Below are 20,656 nucleotides of genomic sequence, written 5' to 3' on the forward strand. Positions count from 1 at the left end.
TGCCGCACTGCTCCCCAGGGGTGCCATTGAGGGCTGCCCCCTTGCACGGGTGAGGCATAAATGCAATTTCATTGTGTGCAGTGTTCACTTGTGTGCTGTGGAGTGCTGTGTCACAATGACAATGGGAGTTGGAGTTTCCCAATGGACTTTCACTTTCTATTGCAGTGTGCATATTGTCACTCTGGCATGATTGACAAACTGGAATTGGCTCTGTGCCCTTGTCCTTCTGGGCTTGGGGGTGTTGGTCCAAGCCCAGAATCAAGTTAAAAACTGGCCATTCCAAATTAAATATAGGCTTAGTGCATATTCAAAATATTCCATATGTTTACCCTTATAAAATGACAAAATACACAATGTATAACACAGATAGGCCTACTATACTGCCAAAATGCAGAAAAAGACAGGTAACGTTATAATCAACCATGTGTCAAAAAACGTCTCCAGCCAGTGGTCTAGGGGGCCCATTGAAATGACAGCCAACACAGATTGAAGTCAGTGGAAGTTGCCCAAGCAACCACAGGCGCGGGGACGGGGAGGAGGAAATTCTCATTCCCTGGGCGAGATTTCTATGGTCTGGATATATGGCATTTCCTGTCAGTGTAAATAGACCGAAGGGTTGACATGGCTGCTGGACAATGCATGATTGTTTTAAACTGAAAAAACAAAGGAGCATCAAAGAAATATCCTCCATGCGAGGACCATTATTCTGTACAAATGAATGCGGCGGTGGGTAGGTCATTGTGTTAGCGAGCTAACATGGACCTAGGATCAATGTTGTACAACAATTTGAAAGATGTTACATGGAGCACGACGACCCTGTCCCTGGATCGACTTGTCAGTGCCTACAGACTACCGCAGATTGTTAAATTGGACGTTGGTAAGCGCATTCTCTTGCTTTCTCGCAACAAATAGTTAGAAAACTTCATCATCAACTTGTGTTAGATTGCTAGCATGCTAGCAAGGCAAGTTGGCAACTTTGCAAGAATCTGAACGTGGGTGGCTTTCCCGTAGGTAGCTAACAGAGCTTGGTTACAATCACAATACTATGTTAGCCAGCTCGCTTTATCACAGTTGTAAACTGTTTCTTATGTATTTAATATATCTGGCCAGTATAAGACTGAAATCGTGGAAATGGACCCGATAACACTTTTCGTGTACCAAAAGCATTTAGGAACCATTTAGTTAGCAAACTGGATCCATGTAGCAGGGTAGCTTGTGTGTGCGAGATAGTGAACCACCAGTTCACCCCAGATTTAAAACGAGCTAACGCTAGCTGATTTGGAAAATGGTGTATAGTTGTTAATTATTTTTCAGAGGGGTGCTGGAGCTACATGCCCATCTTCCATCAAATCTTGCTGCATTCAAAAGCCAACGGGGTAGAGGTACAGTCCATGACTAACCAAAGGACGTGTTGATCTGTATCAGATATTCTCCCCCCTCTTGGGCCTGTACTTGCTTTCTGGAATGTGTACAGAGTGACTGGCTAGCCAGGCACATAACTATGGTCATTATTAGAACATGCAAGCAACGAGCCCCGTGTGGTAATCAAATGTCCTCATTTGCCATTCAGAGATTTGTGTTCGTAGCGTGGTCTGTTCTTCTTTCAGTCAAGGACTCTAGAAGTTGGCCCTCCTCTCAGTGGGTGTTTTGCTTGCTGACGTTAACAGGATATACTCGCGCGATAAGACATTTAAATATGATATTATCAGTTATTTTAAATACAAATAAATTACTGCTAACATTTACATAAAGAAATGTATGTTACATGCAGCATGCACACCCGTTTAGTCTAGTCTTGCACATGCGATCTTAAATAGCCTAATGTGGCATTCTATTGTTGCAAGGGGGAATATTTTTGTGGAGGTAGGTGTTCCAGTTTAACTGGTTATCTGGTGCTTTAGTGGAGGGGTTCACAGCCAATATTTCAGAACTAGATGTACATGGCCCGCATATTCGTCAGTCCTACATACAGTACTGTAGTTCAAGTCACGTTTGAGAGGCTTCATTTGTTCAAGAGAGGGTCACAAACTGACAGATGTGAGCAGTAGTGAGATTGACCTCAGGCCATTGGCTGTAAACTGCAGATTTCAAAACAACAGTAGGCCTACAACATTTCATGCAACAATTGGTAAGAACAAAGAGCAGATGCATCAGCCTACCTAGAAGCGGAAGGCAAAACCAGAGGTGTTTAGTCTTCACTTCGTGAGTCAGTTTGTGAGTCACTTTGGACAAAAGCTTCTGCCAGATGTAATGTAGATTTAATAGAGCCATTCATTTCATGTATTATATTAGAGTGAATGGCAGCCTATTTTTTTTCACCCTGTTGTGACACTATCCTCCGGCACTACCTAAAAACAAGTGATGTAGAATAATATCATGTTGTAACCTGGTTGTTGAGTTGGATGATCTTATTAATAATGAGGGGTTTAATCTTTCTTTTGTTACTATTTTTTGTAGCTAGCTTTTCATTTTAAAGACTTATCCTCAATCAAGGTTTCAACAGCTTTAACGTTTCAACAAACAATTCACAAATTTCACGCCTGAACGAGTGAGCCAGCCAGCTGTTAAATAAGAGGACGGCATCATCACAGATGCACAAATGAGGATTGACCGTGCTGTGTGTGTCATCATCCGTTCCCAGGGCAGACGGTGGAAGGCCTGCGTGAGAATGACTACCTCTTGATTCACTCGTGTCGGCAGTGGACCACAGTCACCGCCCATAGCCTGGAGGAGGGCCATTATGTCATCGGGCCCAAAATCGAGATCCCGGTCCATTATGAGGGTGGGTGGTGTTCAGCCTGGCAGTGCACTGCACCGATTGGCTGGGCTTCAGTAAATCTGTTCACAGTGTTCTAGTTCTACAAAGCGGATTCCAAAAAAGTTGGGACACTTTGCATTTTGTGAATAAAATCAAAATGCTGGCATTTTCAAAACATCTAATATGTTAATAAGGTATAGCATTATGTACAGACGACATATCAGTTGTTAAAGTCGAGCAGAATTATTGTTTTGAGGTAATTATGTGATCATTTCAAATTTGACCCATGCAACAAATCTCAAAAAAGTTGGGACAGGGCCAAAACATGTTGTAATAGTTGGATAATTCTAAAAATTACACAAGGAAGAATATTTTAAAAGGAACTATATTGACTGCCAACATGAATGCACAAATAAAATATCATCACATAGAGGCTGTGGCACTCAGCAGCAAATATTTTGAGGGACTAATTACTTATCTATTACACAGAAAGATTGAATTATCAAAATTGCAGGCATATAAGGCCTATTTCCGTAATATAGAGTTCTGTGTAATCATTGCACGAGTTATGAGATCATGACATACTCGTGGTAAATAAGCAAATTATGACACTCCAACAATGACAGCTCTCCAAAAATTGACCATAAACACAACACTTGATTAATGCACATGATGCAGACATTAATCAGTGTTGCATGCAGAAAAGCTCATTCTATGGACCTAGTAGACATGTGAAACTGTCCTCTGATTACAGAATGGAAAATATTTAATCCTTTTTGAAAATTATGGAGTCATGCACCCTCCAGGTTATATAGAAAATGAATACTTCAGCTTGATTTAGTGGTCAGTCTGAAAGACAACAAATATGATGGTAAGGAGGTGCAGAGGTGACTTGGTTAGGGTCTTCTTACTCATATAGAGCATTAAAATTAATGTTGAATGATACATACAGACTTTAAACAGCAAACATAGCTACCAAGGCATTATATTTTGGAGCACCGCCTTTAGATATTGCCCCATAATGGTGGCAAATTTCAATCTCTACTATGTTCCAACAGTGTGGTTCCATCATAAGAGTAAACAAGTCACAAAATTGTTTTCTTGCGGTCAGGATATGCCACATATTAAGCATAACAAAAAGGTAAACAAGTTGAAGAGCACACCTATCAGTTGAGCTGCTGAAATCATGTCTCGCATATCAAAATATCTAATTTTTGAATAAAATTATGCCATCAGTCAAAGTATTTAACTGTTCAGTCTCATCCCTTGTGTTGTGTTTAGTCGTATCCAATATAAAAAGCATTTTATTGGCCCTGTCCCAACTTTTTTGGGATTTGTTGCAAGGGTGAAATTTCAAATGATCACATAATTACCTCAAAACAATAATTCTGCTCGACTTTAACAACTGATATGTTGTCTCTACATAGTGCTCTACCTTATTAACATATTAGATGTTTTGAAAATGCCAGCACTTTGATTTTATTCACAATATACAAAGTGTCCCAACTTTTTTGGAATCCGCTTTGTAGTTCTTGTTCTGTTAGCTGTGCTCTATGCCTGTTTTAATTTTGTTGTTGTTTTAGAACATTTTCTTTCCTGTCTCCTCGTGACTAGTGAAGTGAATATTCTGTATGTAAGAGAATGTTTATACATGTAAACAGTGGGATATGTGAATGTGGGATTCAACAGTATGTACATGCGTGTGAATGTGGGATGTGTGTTTGTGTATGCCGCTCTACAGTAATTTCCTTTGGGATCGGTAAAGCATCTGCACTCTACTCTACTTGAGTGCAAGTGAGGGGGGAAAAAATGAACCTGAATGCTCCCCTGGGACCGAAGCAATAACAGCTGTTTCATTTGAAGAATTTCTGCCAGGCTAGTTGTGCACTGCGCAGGGTGTGAGAGTGAATAGTTGAACTCGGTCAACCTGACAGATTCCTCTCCTCAGTCATTGGACTTGTGTTAGGCTATGGGTTTAAGCAGAATAGAAGATGCCGGTGCAGAGGGAAGCATTAAAGGAGAAGTCTGTCCAATTTCATCATGCAGTTACATTGCTCACGCTACCCTTGACATGACCGTACCCGACATCATTGTCATTGGAGTATGTTAAGATTTTCTTTTTTTTTGTCCCTGTTAGAATGGCCAGAATCATGAACAGAGTTGAACGAAAAAGAAAACAAAACAGTGGTGCTGTAAAGTCGAGCGTAGTGTGAGCAATAGGAGTAGAAAACCAGGAACATTGTGGTTTTTGGTGCGCAAAGTGAGAATTGCCTTCTGGCAGTAAAATAAGGCAGGTAATTTCCATTTAGGGCCCCTCTGCAATTCAAGTCCCTTCAAAACATTGTGTTAAAAAAAAGCAAACAGACTGTGGAGTTTGGTCTACAAGTGTATGTTACCTATTGAGTGTAGAATGAGGCAGGTCATTTCAGCTAGGTCCTCTGCAATTCACTTAGTGTCTGTTTTAAGACACATGACCCCAAACAGTGGCAAATAAGGGGCAATAAGGGCGCAGGAAGGAATTACTCCTCTGCTGTTTGAAGGTTGACAAAGCTCCTGAAGAGCTGCTTTGTTGGATGTATCGCTTCTTTCCCGGTAAGAGTGAAGGTTAATGCAATTTCCAGAGACTCTGAAATCACATTATAGGTGACTTTTATTTTTTATTAAGTCCTCCTGTCCTTTCATTGGAACAATGTGAGCTAGTGGCACACTGTCCACCATCCATACCACTAACTTAAGCCTGCTCTTTCCTCCCCGCCCAATGCTTCTATACTCTTCTTTTTCTTCTCCTTCTTTAAAGGTAGAATGTGTAACTTTTTTTAGTAGCCTATTTCCAAAATTTCTGCTGCCCATGCAGAAAGTTCTATTTTCTTCAGGAACATGTACCACTAGTCACTACCATGACTGGAAAATTCCGACATATACATGAAAAGGTGGATCTTGTCCTTGTCCGCCATTTTGAATTTCTAGTATTGAACATGTTTAGCGGCAAAATTTACTGTTGTAAATTTATTTCACAATATCAAATTTTTGAATGAGGAACATACATTTTGAAAATGAACAACTAAAACCGCATTCTCTACTTTTTTCTGAGGCTTTTTAACGTTAATTCAAACCGAACAGTGAAGTTGGAGACAGAAAACAGTATGTGACAGAGAGGGGGGAAGAGTTGGGGAATGGCTGGACCCAGGCTGGATTCGAACCTTGATCCCAACCTTGATCCCAACCTTGATCCCTATGGGCAATGGTGCCCATATTATGGTACAGTGTGTTGGCGCGCTGTGCCACAGCACCTTTTCTTTTTGACTGTTGAGGGAATGTACGTATGCAGGTGTGTGTGAGAGTGTGTGAGCGTGAGATTTCAGCAATGTTTACTGTTATGTGAATACTGCTGGACAACTTAACTTTGGGCTTAATTAAGTGCACTACTAAAGTATATTTTATTTTGCTCTACTAAATTATATTTTATTTTGCTCTATTATTCTAGGCCAGTTCAAGTTGCTGGAGCAGGACCGTGACATCAAGGAGCCTGTGCAGTACTTCAACAGTGTGGAGGAGGTGGCCAAGGCCTTTCCCGAGCGCGTCTACGTCATGGAGGAAATCACTTTCAATGTCAAGGTGCGTCTTTTGTAGTAACCTGTTTGTGCAGATGGGCCTGCTGGTAGGCCCGTTCTGTCTTTGCTCAGAAGACCTAACTGCATCAGAACAACATTGCTATGGCGGTACAGAGAGCCTTAAGTATCTATTTCAGACTTGATCATTTTGGTGAATGGTTATAACAGTGGCTCTATACAAAGGGGTTAATTAGGGCCAGTTGCTTTGACTTTTTCCCAGCATGCTACTTCTACCAGAGACGATTGTAAAGGAATAGACACCTTGTCGCCTATATTGCATTGTCGTCACTCTTTCTCTCAGCAGATGGCATCAGGCCAGCGCACTGCATATTCATGTATTATGTATGTGTTCAGATGACACGGTTGCAGATAATGGTGTTTCCATCCCCATACATTGTCCATTCTGTGACCCAACACCACAGAGTAAATACTGAGCTGCACAAATTGATCAACCGTACATAAATATGGTGTACACAATGGCTGTGTACACACATAGCATAACACTGTCCCAATGTTTTTTTTATTTTATCATTATTTTTTTAAATATATTTTTGAGGGCTTTTCGAGACTTTATTTCATTCACAGGACAGTGAAGGTGGTGACAGTAAATGAGTTGAGAGAGAGAGTGACTGAGAAGGGTCGGCAAAGGTCCCGGGTTGGAATCGAAGTATCGAACCCGGGTCGGCCGTGTAGTAGACGAGTGTCCTACCGTTAGCGCCACGGTAGGGCCTGGCCCAGTGTTTTTGGCCCGTAGCACCACACAGTGCTACTTGTTCTGTGGGAAACCAACCCTGTAACATGTCTACCCTTGTTGTCACTGTTTCACCCCAGATGGCGTCGGGCGAGTGCAACGAGGACACGGAGGTGTACAACATCACGCTGAGCACGGGCGACGAGCTGACCCTGATGGGCCAGGCCGAGATCCTGTACGCCAAGACGGCGCGCGAGAAGTCGCGCTTCAACACCATCCTCAAGCGCATCGGCAAGCTGAACTCGCTGGGCAAGCTGGGCCGCGGCAAGATGCCCTGCCTCATCTGCATGAACCACCGCACCAACGAGAGCATCAGCCTGCCCTTTCAGTGCAAAGGCCGCTTCAGCACCTGCTCGCCGCTGGAGCTGCAGATGCAGGAGGGCGAGCACACCATCCGCACCATCGTGGAGAAGACGCGGCTGCCGGTGAACGTCACGGTGCCCAGCGGGCCGCCGCGCAACCAGCACGACCTGCACCTGATCCGCGAGGGCCACCGCTACAAGCTGGTCAACATCCAGACCAAGACGGTGGTGGTGTGCTGCGCGCTGCGGGCCAACAAGGTGCTGCCCGTGCACTTCCCGCTGTCCCAGCAGCACCACCACCACCACCTGGCCACCTCCTCCTCCTCCTCCACCCAGCCCCCGCCGCCGCCGCCGCTGCTGCTGCCCCGCCTGCTGCTGCCCGAGGGCCTCATACAGGGGGAGCCCTGGCTGGAGACGGTGGTGCACCGCTGGTTCGCCTACTGCCAGGAGCAGTTCAACATCGACGACTACTCCCGGGCGGTGAGGGACGTGCGGGTGGACTGGAGCGAGGAAGGGAAGAGCCCCAAGAAGGGCTCCCAGGGAGGGGGGGTGGTGGTAGGCGGTACGGGTGGAGGTGGTGGTGGTATTGGTGGTGGTGGTGGAGGAGGAGGCAGCATTGGCAATGTCGGAGGTGGCGGGTTACTCGGAGGAGGTGGCAGCGGAGTCGTCGTCGGAGGCGGGGGTGTTGGGAGCAACGGGTGCCCGGGACACGTTCACCACCACCTGCCCAGCTCGCTCAGCTCCGCCCGCGACGAGCTCACCCAGTCCTTCCACCGCCTGTCCGTCTGCGTCTACGGCAACAACCTCCACGGCAACAGCGAGGTCATCCTGCAGGGCTGCGTGAGCCTGTGCAGCGACTACGCCCCCCCTCCCCCATCCTCCTTGGACTCCCCCGACACAGACTACCTACTGCCAGAGCTGGGGGACATCAGCCCCACTGGCTCCAGTGGCCACAACAAGCCTGACGTGCCCTACGAGGAGCTGTGGCTGGAACACACAATGAAGAGTCTGGCCCAGAGGACTACGGTACCGCTGCCCATAGCCACCACAACGGAACTCTGCCACAGCGCGGCCATTGTCAGGGGCAACAGTAGCGTTGGCGTTGGTGTTGGCGTGCCACCGGTGCTGACGTATCCCGTGGTGGTGGGAAACCCAGCTGCCTGCACCCTGCTAAGCTCAGACCTCAGTCTACCTCCGCCCCCTGTGCCTCCCAAGTCTGAAGCTGTAAGTCTGTGTGTGTTGTGTTGTGTTGTGTTGTGTTGTGTTGTGTTGTGTTGTGTGTGGGCTTGTTTATCTCTGTAAGATAGAAAAAAGAAGCTTTTAAGCTTTGGTGACCAAATTGTGTGTCCCACACACCAAAAAAGTGTTTTTGTTTGTAATTTTGTTGATGATACTGAAACGCACAAAAAATCCTTTAGTTAAAAGTGTGTGAGAGTGTGTGTGTGCGTGCGTGAACGTGTGCGTGCACGTGTGCGTCTGCCTGTCTGCGCCTGTGCCTGTGCCTGTGCCTGTCTGTCTCTGTGTGTCTGTTCCAACCATCATAATGTGGTCCAGGAGAGGCCAGCATTTTTTTTTAATCATAATTTGTGTTCTCTGTAGTTTGAACGTCATCATAGGCTTGTGTCTATCGATCTCTCTCCTTCTCTTGACATTTTGTCAACAGTACATTAGGTTATGTTTTAAATCCATTTCAAATCCAAGTGGATTTCCTCGCGCGTCTCTTGACTTGTAGCTTTATTTTTTTCCTGGAAGCAACCGGTGCCATGGCATCATCTGGAGTGTGCAGCCAGAGCTATGACATGGCACACACACACAACACACATTGGACTAGGGTAAAAAAATCAGGCTGAACATTTTTAGCCAAGAACGCTCAGTAAGGCGTTGAGGTAGACAATGGAGCCAATGGCAACATTTTTAGTCATCTAATAAGAGCTATTTTGACCTCAACAGTTAAATCTGACTCAGAGCCCTGCTGTAGTGGCATGAGGACTGATGCCATTGAGGCGAGGGCTGGGCCAAAATCCTCAACAGTCCCCTGGGCAAATGGCTTGCATGCCTTACGGCCAGTCCAGCCATGATTGCCCGGCTTGTTATTGTTTGGGGGCTGTGCATTGTACAGGGAACATGACGCCATATTTCGTTAAGTTCAGTTCTGGTGGCGTGTTGTGTGATTCATCGCTTTTAAAAGGAAGGACCGAGCTGACCTCAGTCAGTCAGTGCATGCAGTTATTTCCTCCATGCAAACATCAACAGCAGCGGATGGGTGAAATCTTTTCGGATCACTGGTGTCGGCTTATGGTCGCGTGTGTCGTGTACATGCAGTAGCTTGGTGGAAGTGGGTGGCTAGTCTGTGACCAGGCGGTAACCTTGCGTGACTGTGGAGTTTGTCATCTCGGCACTGTCGAACATGCGTGCGGTATTCTCTTAAACCGAAGAATGCAAAGCTGATATGTCTGCTTCATATTACGCTCACAGTGAAGCTCACTGTCCTATGAAAATGCCAGTACACTCCTTAGCGCTGCCTGTGAGAATGCTGAATGCTGCCTCTTTTTCTAACTGCCCACCCCTGTGTCTCCGCTGGGCAGCAAATATTTGTGTTAGTCATTAAGGCGTGCACGGACACAAAGTGCAAACTACCTATGTGCATGACTTTGGTTAATTTGTTTTAAGAAGAAGTGGTCTGTTTTTTCGCGGACAAATATTTGCCAGCCGAAGTAGCACACACCGTGTGCATGCGCGTATGCTCGCTTCTCGTTGGCCCAATGCTACCGTGGTGGGCCTCCTTAGGGAAGCTGACATGCAGGGGGGGGGCAGGCAGATCAGTTGTCCTGGGCCCAGGGAGAGAGGGAACCCACAATCGGGTCCTCGTTACATTGTATGTATTGGGTACGGGGCCCTTTTGGATGACTTTGTCCTGGGCCTGGCCAAAGCTGTCAGCGGCCCTGGGCCTGCTATACTCGTGTCACTGTAGTAGTAGAGAAGGGGAGGCCTCAGGCCTGCCATGTGTAGTCGAAGTAGTTAGCTGCCCAAGAGTAGTTGGCACAGAATAAATTCTTTACAGGTTAACCCTGTCCCAAAATAACGGCACGGTTTGTTTAGGGGAGATTGCGTTACTGCCAAACCAATGGAGAGCAGACTTTGGTCCTTGACCCCCCTGAGTGGGTTTGTTGTGTTTGGCCGTGTCACTTGAGGAGAGAGAGAGAGTGCGTTTGACCAGGACTGCTTCTCAGGCCGCCAAAAACATGTCGGAGTAGAGTAGAGTAATTTCCATTAATCCCGATGGAAATTAAGGATGTTACTGTATATGGTCTTGTTGATGTTTTGTCTGGGACTCATCACATTTAGTCCACTCACTAGTTATCCAGGTCAGTGATTACCAACCAGGGTAGCGCAGGCACACTGTAAGGGGTACGTGGAAATAATAATGATGTCTGGACTGAAGCATTTGGATTACAGGAATTTCCTGTAATCCAAATGCTCCAGTCCAGACATTGTGATATAGAGCATGACTGATAGGAGGGTATGCAAGCAAGCCAAAAAAAAAAGTTAGGCAAACACTGCTCTACGTCACGTTTGTGACCAAGAGGACATTGTTCTTGGACCCTAACATCAAAGCTTGTTTACTTTAGATGCCCACCACACTACAGAGCTCAGCATGTCATCTGGAGAGAAAGATGACGGACATTAGTGCTGAAGATTAGATATGGGATATTGACTACATTAAATGTTATTTGGATAGACTGCCTTGTCCAAAACCCATGATAAGCAATCATTACATTTCTCCATTTGCAATAGCTATACAAATCGAAGTAAACAAAGCAACAAGGACATTTTAACTTTTTTTTCTCTCAGTTCTTTGAACTTTGTATAGTTTTGACTCGAGAGCCACCACCATGTTAACAAGCTCAGTATTATTATTGTTATTATCATTATTAGTAGTAATACACTAGTAGTTCAGTGATGCTTTTGATCTGTAAGGAAATGAAGGACCTCGTTACTTTGTGCTCATCCTATCTCTTCTCTCCTCTTCTCCACCAGGTGAAGGAAGAGTGCCGGCTCCTGAACGCCCCGCCCATCCCTCCTCGGAGCTCCAAGCAGCAGGGTGGTGGTGTTGTTGGTGGGGGCGTCCTCTCCTGCCCCACCCCGGTCTCGGCCCCCCTGCCCCCGGTCAAACCCCGCCAGCAGGACACGCGCTCCCCCAGCCCCACGCTCTCCTACTACTCCTCTGGCCTGCACAACATGTGAGGACCCATGCTGTCTTATGTTATGCAAGGGACACTTATACGCGGATTTGGCCAAGTGAAGCAAACTTCCCCATTCATTTCTATGAGGCAAACAAACAGGGTCGCAGCGAAGCGAAAATATTCGGCCAAGTCGAAGCGAAGCAAAAATGTAATATTTTAATATTATACAAATAAGGAGGAGATTTCGCCTGCAGCGGCCAGTCAAGTTAACAAAATAAATGTTTCAATCCATTTGATTTGCCGCAACAACCTGATGACCGTTGAGCTGTCAGAATGGAACACTTAATTTCGCCTCTTTTCGCTTCGCTTGTTTCGCCTGCATGTGTCACCGGCCTAAGCAAGACGTGTTACAGTGTTGCAAATTAGTTTCAACAAGGTTTATTTATTTTCAGTGATACCGTTAGAAATAATTGTTGTGCCTTTCGACTTTTTCCTCTTGCAACTTCTGGACCAGGTGTCCAGTCAGTGCCTCCATTTCTGGTGTGCTTGAGCAATCTTTCATTGAGATTGAAAGTGACGTCACTTCCCCCGATTTCATGGGACCTCAACGGCATTTTTAAATGCCGGTATTAAAATGATATTTCGATCCCGTTCGAGTTGTGCCACGAGCTCCATATATGTTGGTTCTGATATTTTTGCTTAATTTTTCGTACGAACCCCCAAACTTTTTAGAAAGCTGTGTTTCTTCACATTTTTCATGCCGACGGCCTCAGAACAAAACATAGATACTTCTGCATGAATAATCTTTATCTAGCCTCTTAAACAGCATATTTGTAGCCCAGCGCATATCATGACTGAGATCAGAAGATATTTACTCAGTACCATGTTGTTAGATGGTCAGCTTAGGTCCCGTGAAACGCGGAACTAAGGGGCGGGACTTTCGAGCTCTATTGAGCTGTGACTATGCATGAGCAACAAGTGAGCAGCAGTGCTAACGTAGTGGCGGAACAAATTTGTAGCAAATACAAATATTTTGAAACATTTGAAAGATGTTTTTTTTCTAATAATTATTTTTTTTCCTTTCTGATATGCACACATGTGTACACATACCCTGCCCTCCCTCTCCTCTGAGAGTGTTATACCATCTGCTGTGCTCTGCTATGCCCTGTGGATGATGTTTGGCTAATGTGTAAACACACAGGCAGAGATTCTGCACTGACTTGTGAAGGGCGTAGTAGAACAAAGGCTGATCAGTGTCGGAAACATTCACTCATTCACTACTATGCAGTGCAGTAGCACTTAGTGTGAGTGATATTGCCTTGTAACCTACAAAGTACACGTATAGTAAACTAGGCAAACCCAAGTGGCAGAAAACATTTTTGCTCCGTGGAGTTGGCCTGTGTATGTATCTCCATTGGAAATAATCGTGGCTGGCAAGGAATCTGTCCACCAATTACAATGCTTCCATGAGTTTCACAATGACCGTGTGTGTGTGCGTGCGTGCGTGCGTGCGTGCGTGCGTGCGTGCGTGCTTACCCGTGTGTGCGCGTGGGAGTATGAGTGTGTGTGTGGTCTACTTTTTCTGCAATACTCGGTATAGTGGAAACCGCTTGTTTCCTGAGGCAGAGGAACACAGCTTTGAGACCTTAAATGTGTGTTGCATTGTGTAATACAGATCCATTTGTGGGCTGTGTTAAAGCACATAATGACATGGTGTGTAGGAGTGGCTGGTTTGGATACCGTGGCTCTTGATGCATCACAACGACTTGCTGTCTTGGTCACAGATACGCACCAATAATTTCTCCTTTTTGAATTCCTAATGTCCTAATGTTGTGTGCATTGCAACATTTTGAGCAAAACTGTGCTCTTATCCTGCTAATTTAATCTTCACACTTCACCTTGCTGGTGCAATGTGCAATTAATGAAGATTGGCCAACAACAGGCTCATCCACTTGAGCCATGAAACTGCCCACTCTAAAATAAATGTCAGGTGTTTCCATTATTTTGTCCGACCCCTGTATGTGTGTGAGTCATTCGTGAGTCATTAGAAGCCAAACTGCTGGCAGCCCTCCATCAGACTTCCAAGTCAGTACTAGCGGCCGATTGGCTCTGATCCCGAGCGACCTTAAGCGAATGGGCAGCCTCACTGTGTATTTTATCAGGTGCCTGCCTGGGAATTGGAATCATGGCCATGGCATTTCTAGTGCCACTAGGAGAAGCACAACAGCACAAGGGGACATCATGTTATGTCTGCTCTGCACCACTCTGGGCCTTTTCAAATGTAGTAGAGTATTAAGCAGTCTTGTTGTTGCCTGGGTTGTGGGAAAAAGTTAGATGTGAAATTCTTGTAAAAAAAAACAAGAAGTTTGGGGGAGGAAAAAAAAAACAAAGTTACTCAAACCATTGTTGGTACGGTTCTAACATTTCATAGAACAATATTCATCTTTAAAGGAATATCAGCAGCAATTTCTGTCATTAGACACCTTGCTAATAGACTCCGCTATTGGTCAGGAGAAGATGTTCTGTCCCAGAGGGTACTGGAAAAAGACTTTAAAAAAAAAACTTAAATTCAATATAACAGATTAGGTCTATTTGATTTAAATGATTTCTATTTTATTCTATATCATGTCTGTGTTGTTTATAAATTGTAGTATCCTTGCCATACAATTGTAACAGCCAATTTACAGTATAACAGGGGTCATGTTGTAATGAAGTTAATTGGTATCCCAGCCTTTTCTGAGATCCTGGTCATTGTAATGGGGGCAGGTGTTTGTTTACATAAAAAAAAAGTCTTGATTTATTTCCAAAAACATCCAAAAGGTTATATAACATCAGCAGACAACTAGCAAACAGCGATACCTTTTGGGAAAATATTTGGAGTAGACTTATGTTAAGATTTTTTTAAAAATGTGATCAAAAGCTATTAGAATCGCTCATATCTCAGAAAGGGCTGAGCCAAAAAAAATGCAGCATCACCGTATACTGACAAGTCAAGGGTAGCGTGAGCAATACAACAGCATATTGAAATTGGCAGGAGTGCTCCTTTAAGATCACTCATAAGTTCATGTATCTATATCCATCTATCCATCCTCATCCATTGCTGATGCCATGTCTCCATGTCTCCCAGCAGCAGTGGCGATAAGGAGGGGGGCTGTGATGGCGACGACCCAGCCCAGCTGTGCTACCCCTGTCCCTGGCTGCGTCCGGGCGAGAGCCCCTCCTCCACCACCACCACCACCACCACGAGTGGCACGAGTGGTACCCGGCTGTGCCTGACGCCGCTGGACGCCGCGCTGCCCTCGCGCCTCTCCTGGCCTACCGACTTCTGCAGCGGAGCTGGGGGCGACTGCCACTCCTCCTCGTCCTCCTCGACCGACTTCGCCTCCGTCCACTGCTCCGTCCGCAGCTACTCCAGCTACCCCCGCAAGCGCACGCCCAGCACCCCCAAGGCCTCCTCCTCTGGCCCCCTGGACTTGGACGGGACCCACCGAGGAGGTGGAGGGCTAGGAGGTGGAGGGGAGGCGTCCTTGTCCTCCTCCTCCAGGTCCCCTCTGCTGTGCCGCGTGGGCCAGTTCCACACCAAGTCCACCAGCTACACCATGGAGCTGAGCAGGGACGAGGATGGCGGCAAGCCCATCGAGCAGCAGTGCGACCGGGCCAAGCAGAGCCAGTCCTGCCCCAGCCTGCCGCCCAGGACACCCAAGCAGCCCACTAGCGAATTACTGCTAGCGGCCCGCGGCAAGGACACGGACATCGCTGCTATCGCCATGGCCTCAGCAGCAGTAGCAGCATCAGTACCACAAGCAGTGTCGTCGTCCTCAGCAGAAGCAGCAGCCTCGTCATCGTCAGACATGACTGAAGTGTTGGACTCTGCTGCAGAAAGCTCTTTAGAACAGCAGCAGTTGTCCACAGCCAGCGGTGAAGTATTCTCCATCTCGTATCCACACACAGACACTACAGACTCGGGGGCGTCGGAGTCAGAGTCGTCGTGGCGACCGCCCACCAACCTATCAGGGCTGTCCATCGAGGAGGTGTCGCACTCGCTGCACTTCATCGGCCTGGCGGAGGACGTGGTGGCGCTGTTTGTGCGCGAGAAGATCGACGGCAACCTCCTCACGCAGCTGACCGAGGAGATCCTCTCAGAGGACTTCAAGCTCACAAAACTCCAGGTCAAGAAACTCTTGCAGTTCATTGGTGGCTGGAGGCCGAAAATGTAATAATAATAATTATAATAATGTTTATGATGATAATAATAATAATGAAAAATAATAATATACTCGAACAAAAACGAAAGACAAAAAAAAAAACCTTACGAAACTTGTTTGTGCATGGCACATGAACATGTGCCACAACTGACGGTACTTTGGCCTTGCGTGTGGTTGCCCAGACAGTTTTGTACCTAAACACTATGCACATTCAGTGGCCTTAAAGTGGTGGCCATTTTGTGTAATATAGCCTACATGACTTATATACAGTATGTATATATTATATGGGGTGCTTTTACTTTTTATGTTTTAAGTATACAGTATGTCTGTATGATAACGGTATGTATCTTTGTCAAACTCCCTTCTCTAACCCCCCCCCCCGGTAGGGACGTGCACAATGGAAAGAAAACACTACTTTTGCTCAAAACCCCAAAGCCTTTTATCTCATGAAGCTGAATTGATATTGATGTACACAAAAACAATCATGGATGACACTAGAACAAGGATTGCAAAGATTGTTTGTTTTGACGAGGTGAAGTCTGCTTACGATGACCGATTGTTGTACAGTTGTAAAAAAAAGAAAAGAAAACAGAACAGTGTAATGTAACTGTATGAAGTATCTGCATTTCTCCTTCCCTACCCTTTACCTTAAAGCAGTACCACACTGTTTCTGGAAAAAAAGCTAATTTTACACCTCCTCTTCAGGTTTTAACCTTTCACCTTTCTCCTGGTCTTCCAGCCATTATCTTAGTCCAGGGCTGTCAAACTCAAATTGACTGAGGGCCAAAATCAAAATCTGGGGCCTCATGTACAAAACTTACTTATGCACAAAAAAGCTCCTTAAGTAACTTTCCACAAACATTTTCAGATGTACCAATACTGACTTAGCATGAAAAAGTGCACGTTTACTAAATTTCATGTGAAATTGGTCATACCACATGAATCAGCATGAACACCTGTTTAGGTGTGGAGTGATGCATTTAAGATTTTCAGGCGCAAATGCATTTTTTCAGATATTCACTTACGCAAAGATTCAGTAAGAAATCTACAGAAGTCTTTGTACATGAGGCCCCAGGAACGAAATTGCGAACCGAACTCACCATTATTTAAAAAAATTGACTAAAATTGTCCGTACATGCACTTTTTATACTCAGTTAAATTTCACACACTCTTTCCCATCATACATGGTAGTTTAAATGCGTCTTCACATCTTGACACAGAAAATGTCATGTTCAAGTCTTGTTACACTATACATTAATGGTGTATGTGGGCCAACTGTGACACACATTTGAAATTATCTCGCGGGCCGAATACGGGCTAGATTTGGCTCCCGGGCCTTAGTTTGACATCCCTGTCTCTTAATCTGTTGATGTTACTTCTAGGTACATAACTCTTCTGGTACCAGTTAGTTACTAGTTATATGCTTGCTATCTTAGAGGTTGAATTTGGGTGGACCTTGAAGTCCCTGCTGCTTTCCTATGTAGAAGGCAAAAAATAAGGAAGCACCCATTTAGCATATCTGAATACCCTCGTAAGCTTTCAACCAGGAGACGAACTGTATCCTGATGACTTTCTATATCCGGTCATATTTACAGTAGGCAAATTATGGTTACTTAGCTATCCCAGAAGTCTGCGGCCACAACTATACAGCCATTGGTCATTAATCAATCCGGTTCAAAGTTTATGTATATGACGGTGCGAGCATTGCAAGACTCAGAGAACGGCTGAAAGTACAGGAGAAAGACAACTCAATTCTTTAACTCAAGGAGAGGTGTGAAATTATATTACTAGAAATGATGTGGTATCGCTTTAATACTTTGCCATGATAAAAACAAAATGAAGTGATCCACTACCTTTGCTGTGCTGGTAACTGTAATCCAGTTGTCTGTCCCTGTCCCTTCTACCCCTATCAGATGCTTTCTGTTAAAGCAACTGTAAGCCTGGTCTGTGAATGCCTTAGTATGTAAAAACAGGTCTAATAATAAAAGCCATATAAACCAGGTGATTGCCGATGCAGAACGCAACTTTTGCAACTTTGGGGCATTGCAAAAAAACAAACAAAAAGAAATAAAAATTAAAAAATAAAGAAAAGAGAGAATGTTTTGTGAACAATTGAGCCTTGCAGACTCATTACATGATTTTATTGATGAGGACAAACTGAACATTGACAACTCCACCAGGGATGGCAGCAGAATCACTAATTACTTTTAGAGAGAGTGAGGGAGAGAAACAGAGAGAGAGAGAGAGAGAGAGAGAGAGGAAGAGAACATGAAACACATCAGTGTCATTAGACAGAGCCACTTCCATTTTATAGTCACAGATCACTGGAGTTAATAGCAACTGATCCTGCGTACAGTCAGTCACATTGGTGTCACAACTTGAAGCTAGTAGTGTATTTTGAGTTGTGCTGAAAGCCTGAGTAGTCATGAGGTGTCCTTCATTTGCTTTAAAAAGTGCTTCCTTTTCACATTTTATCCATCTTTTTTTGAATATTCATAGTAAAAAAGGGAACAAGAAGCCTTACTCTTCATGCAAAATCAATATTCAATAGTCAGTTTCTTAAACAGGAAAGACAGTTGTTTCTTGTTAGTACCAATGGCTAAAAATCAAGGCAAGTAAGGCCGTGTGGCAAGAGTGATGGAGGTTAACACACTGTGTGTATGTGTATGTGAACCCAGGTCTCCAAGCCGGTCCAAGTCATATAAACTGGAGAGATAGGGGGGAACCATCTCATTATCTAATCTCATCCTTAGCGTGTGCTTGTGGCCTCGGGCTTTGCTGACGTCCCGCCTCTATATAAAAAAACAAGTTTCTGCGCTATCAGCCTAGAAACAACAACTTTTGGGGGACTTTTACCCATTTGACATCAAGATTACAAAAGAGAAAATTATCTTTGAATTGCGCTTTTGCGAGTGAATTAAGCTTCTATTGTCTGTGACGTCATCATGAGGCCACAGGCACAAGAGAGGACAGGAGATTACATATTGAAACGGACCCAAAGTGTGACGTGTATTCTACCCAGAAACTTGAGCCATACAAACTGCACTGTACTATGTGTGTGTGTGTGGGGTATCCAGTCCGCATCAGATCCATGGCTCCCAGCCTACCCAGACCCTGCCCAGTAGATTGGGGTCGGTAGCCTGGTCTAGTAGGCAGTCCACCTGCTCCTCCGCACTCAGCCCCTTGTCCCCCTTCTTGGCGCGCACGTTATGCTCCTCAGAGCCCCGCGCCACCGCCAGCATCCCCTTCACCGCAGGGTCCTTCTCAAAACCCAGCAGCAGCTCCTCACTGACACACACACACACACACACACACACACACACACACACACACACACACACACACACACACACACACACACACACACACACACACACACACACACACACACACACACACAGCACAGTTACTGAACTGATTACAGTTTCACACACACAGCCTATTATAGGATTTTTGTGCACATTTGACAGTCTGCTGCAATGCACAGTTGCACATGTACGCACACACACAGACACAAACACAGTAAGGCAAAAAAATGTTGTTGTTTTTTACTGACACATCCTGTATTAACTGTGTACATAATTGCAGCAGACTGCACAATCCCCAAAAAGTGAACTCTCACACCAAACCAGGGTTTAGTCATCAGTACTCTGTAATGTATTGTGACTCATCTCATCCCCAGACACATTCTACATTAAATGCTTGTATGAGGTAACTGCTAAAAGTAGTGTCAGCAATGCCTTGAGTAACCCTGGTGTGTGGTTTGGCTGACACATCCTATGGTACATCCTACTACAGAGTACATTGCACCAGACTGACAAGATCTACACAATCCCTGAAGTGCATTAGTCACTGTTCTTATTTCACACACCAGGGTTATTACTTACTTACTAGACACTGGCAATGGGGATTAAGAAATAGAATGGATCAATGCATTACACCAACAGACCTCCTACATAATCAGCATGGATCCACTACATGACAGGGCTTGACCTTGGCAACCTGCCAACTAGCCAAATGCTGGTAAAACTAGGCTGTGGCTAGTAAGAATTTCAGTGCCACCACTAGCCACTTTGGCAGGCAGGGCTATGCCATATCAGAGCAGCCTACTGTACTGTATATTCATTTGTTTGCCCCTTCCACATCAACTATTTGTTTTCTATGTTAGATTTTCAATTAATCATTTTTATTTTTTTAATCAGATGTATTTTCATGTGGGGAGCTAGAGTAACCTGTATTAATAGCACCAATTGTTCTTCAGCACTTCATCTTCTGCACTTACTGCAGACTTATTATAGCATCATGGTGAAAAAAAAAATGATGGCAGAACTGTGGCAAGTAGAAAGGCTGAATGGCTAGTGAATCTGAGAAAACCACTAGCCACAGTGACCGTTAAGAAGTTCACGATTTTTCGGGAGCTCAGGAACGATATTTTATTGCTCTTAGCCTGACTAGAAGCAAAGCTTAAAGTGTTGCGTCACTAGGAGGGCACGGCCTGGCTAGAGTAGTAGCAGAGCGGTGGCAGTACCTGGTGATGACAGCAGGGTTGGCTCCCTCCAGCTTCCTCCTGGCGAAGCTGACCTTCTGCAGAGGGTACCAGTTGATCTCCTTCACGTCCACACTCTCCATCCACTTCCCTCCTTTCTTCAGCTGCTTCATCTCAAAGTTCTGCAAAGGGGTGGATGAGAGGTTAGAGAGTCCCTTTTCTAAATAAAAAAAGCCACAAAGTTTTTAAATCCTTAACTATTATTATACTGACAAACAACAATTTTTTGTGTGGTCTTTTTCGACTTTATTTGATAAGACAGTGTGAGAGGTGGACAGGAAGCGAATTGGGAGAGAGAC

General features: G+C 45.0%; 2 protein-coding genes across 3 annotated transcripts in view; one reads left to right on the plus strand and one right to left on the minus strand.

Annotated features, from left to right (window-relative positions):
- The first annotated feature begins 444 nt into the window (after nucleotides 1–444).
- Nucleotides 445–17,923, plus strand: garem (GRB2 associated, regulator of MAPK1). 2 transcript variants are annotated; one of them, XM_063207036.1, is made up of 6 exons: nucleotides 445–877; nucleotides 2,642–2,782; nucleotides 6,243–6,373; nucleotides 7,201–8,646; nucleotides 11,461–11,663; nucleotides 14,734–17,923. In XM_063207036.1, exons 1-6 carry the CDS (start codon nucleotides 757–759, stop codon nucleotides 15,821–15,823), a joined length of 3,132 nt encoding a protein of 1,043 aa, XP_063063106.1. In that variant the 5' UTR covers nucleotides 445–756; the 3' UTR covers nucleotides 15,824–17,923. The 2 variants fall into 2 exon arrangements, with proteins under 2 accessions (XP_063063106.1, XP_063063107.1); XM_063207037.1 differs by having other exon boundaries at nucleotides 446–877; nucleotides 14,737–17,923.
- Nucleotides 17,924–18,610: 687 nt separating this feature from the next.
- Nucleotides 18,611–20,656, minus strand: part of prkdc (protein kinase, DNA-activated, catalytic subunit) — a 102,411-nt gene continuing 100,365 nt past the window's right edge. The window contains exons 85-86 of the mRNA XM_063207035.1: nucleotides 20,340–20,479; nucleotides 18,611–19,099 (exon numbers count right to left, since the gene is read on the minus strand). Of these exons, the coding sequence (XP_063063105.1) occupies nucleotides 18,895–19,099; nucleotides 20,340–20,479 (345 nt within the window). The 3' untranslated portion in view covers nucleotides 18,611–18,894. The remainder of the gene's footprint in view (nucleotides 19,100–20,339; nucleotides 20,480–20,656) is intronic.

Source organism: Engraulis encrasicolus, chromosome 9 (genome assembly GCF_034702125.1).
Source record: "Engraulis encrasicolus isolate BLACKSEA-1 chromosome 9, IST_EnEncr_1.0, whole genome shotgun sequence".
NCBI classification, from domain to species: Eukaryota; Metazoa; Chordata; class Actinopteri; order Clupeiformes; family Engraulidae; genus Engraulis; species Engraulis encrasicolus.

Excerpts from the sequence above, each read along its gene's own strand:
- garem (XM_063207036.1), top strand. The coding sequence starts at position 757 with ATGGACCTAGGATCAATGTTGTACAACAATTTGAAAGATGTTACATGG. Across the intron at positions 8,647-11,460 it reads TGCCTCCCAAGTCTGAAGCT|GTGAAGGAAGAGTGCCGGCT; the intron begins GTAAGTCTGTGT and ends CTTCTCCACCAG. Across the intron at positions 11,664-14,733 it reads TCCTCTGGCCTGCACAACAT|CAGCAGTGGCGATAAGGAGG; the intron begins GTGAGGACCCAT and ends CATGTCTCCCAG.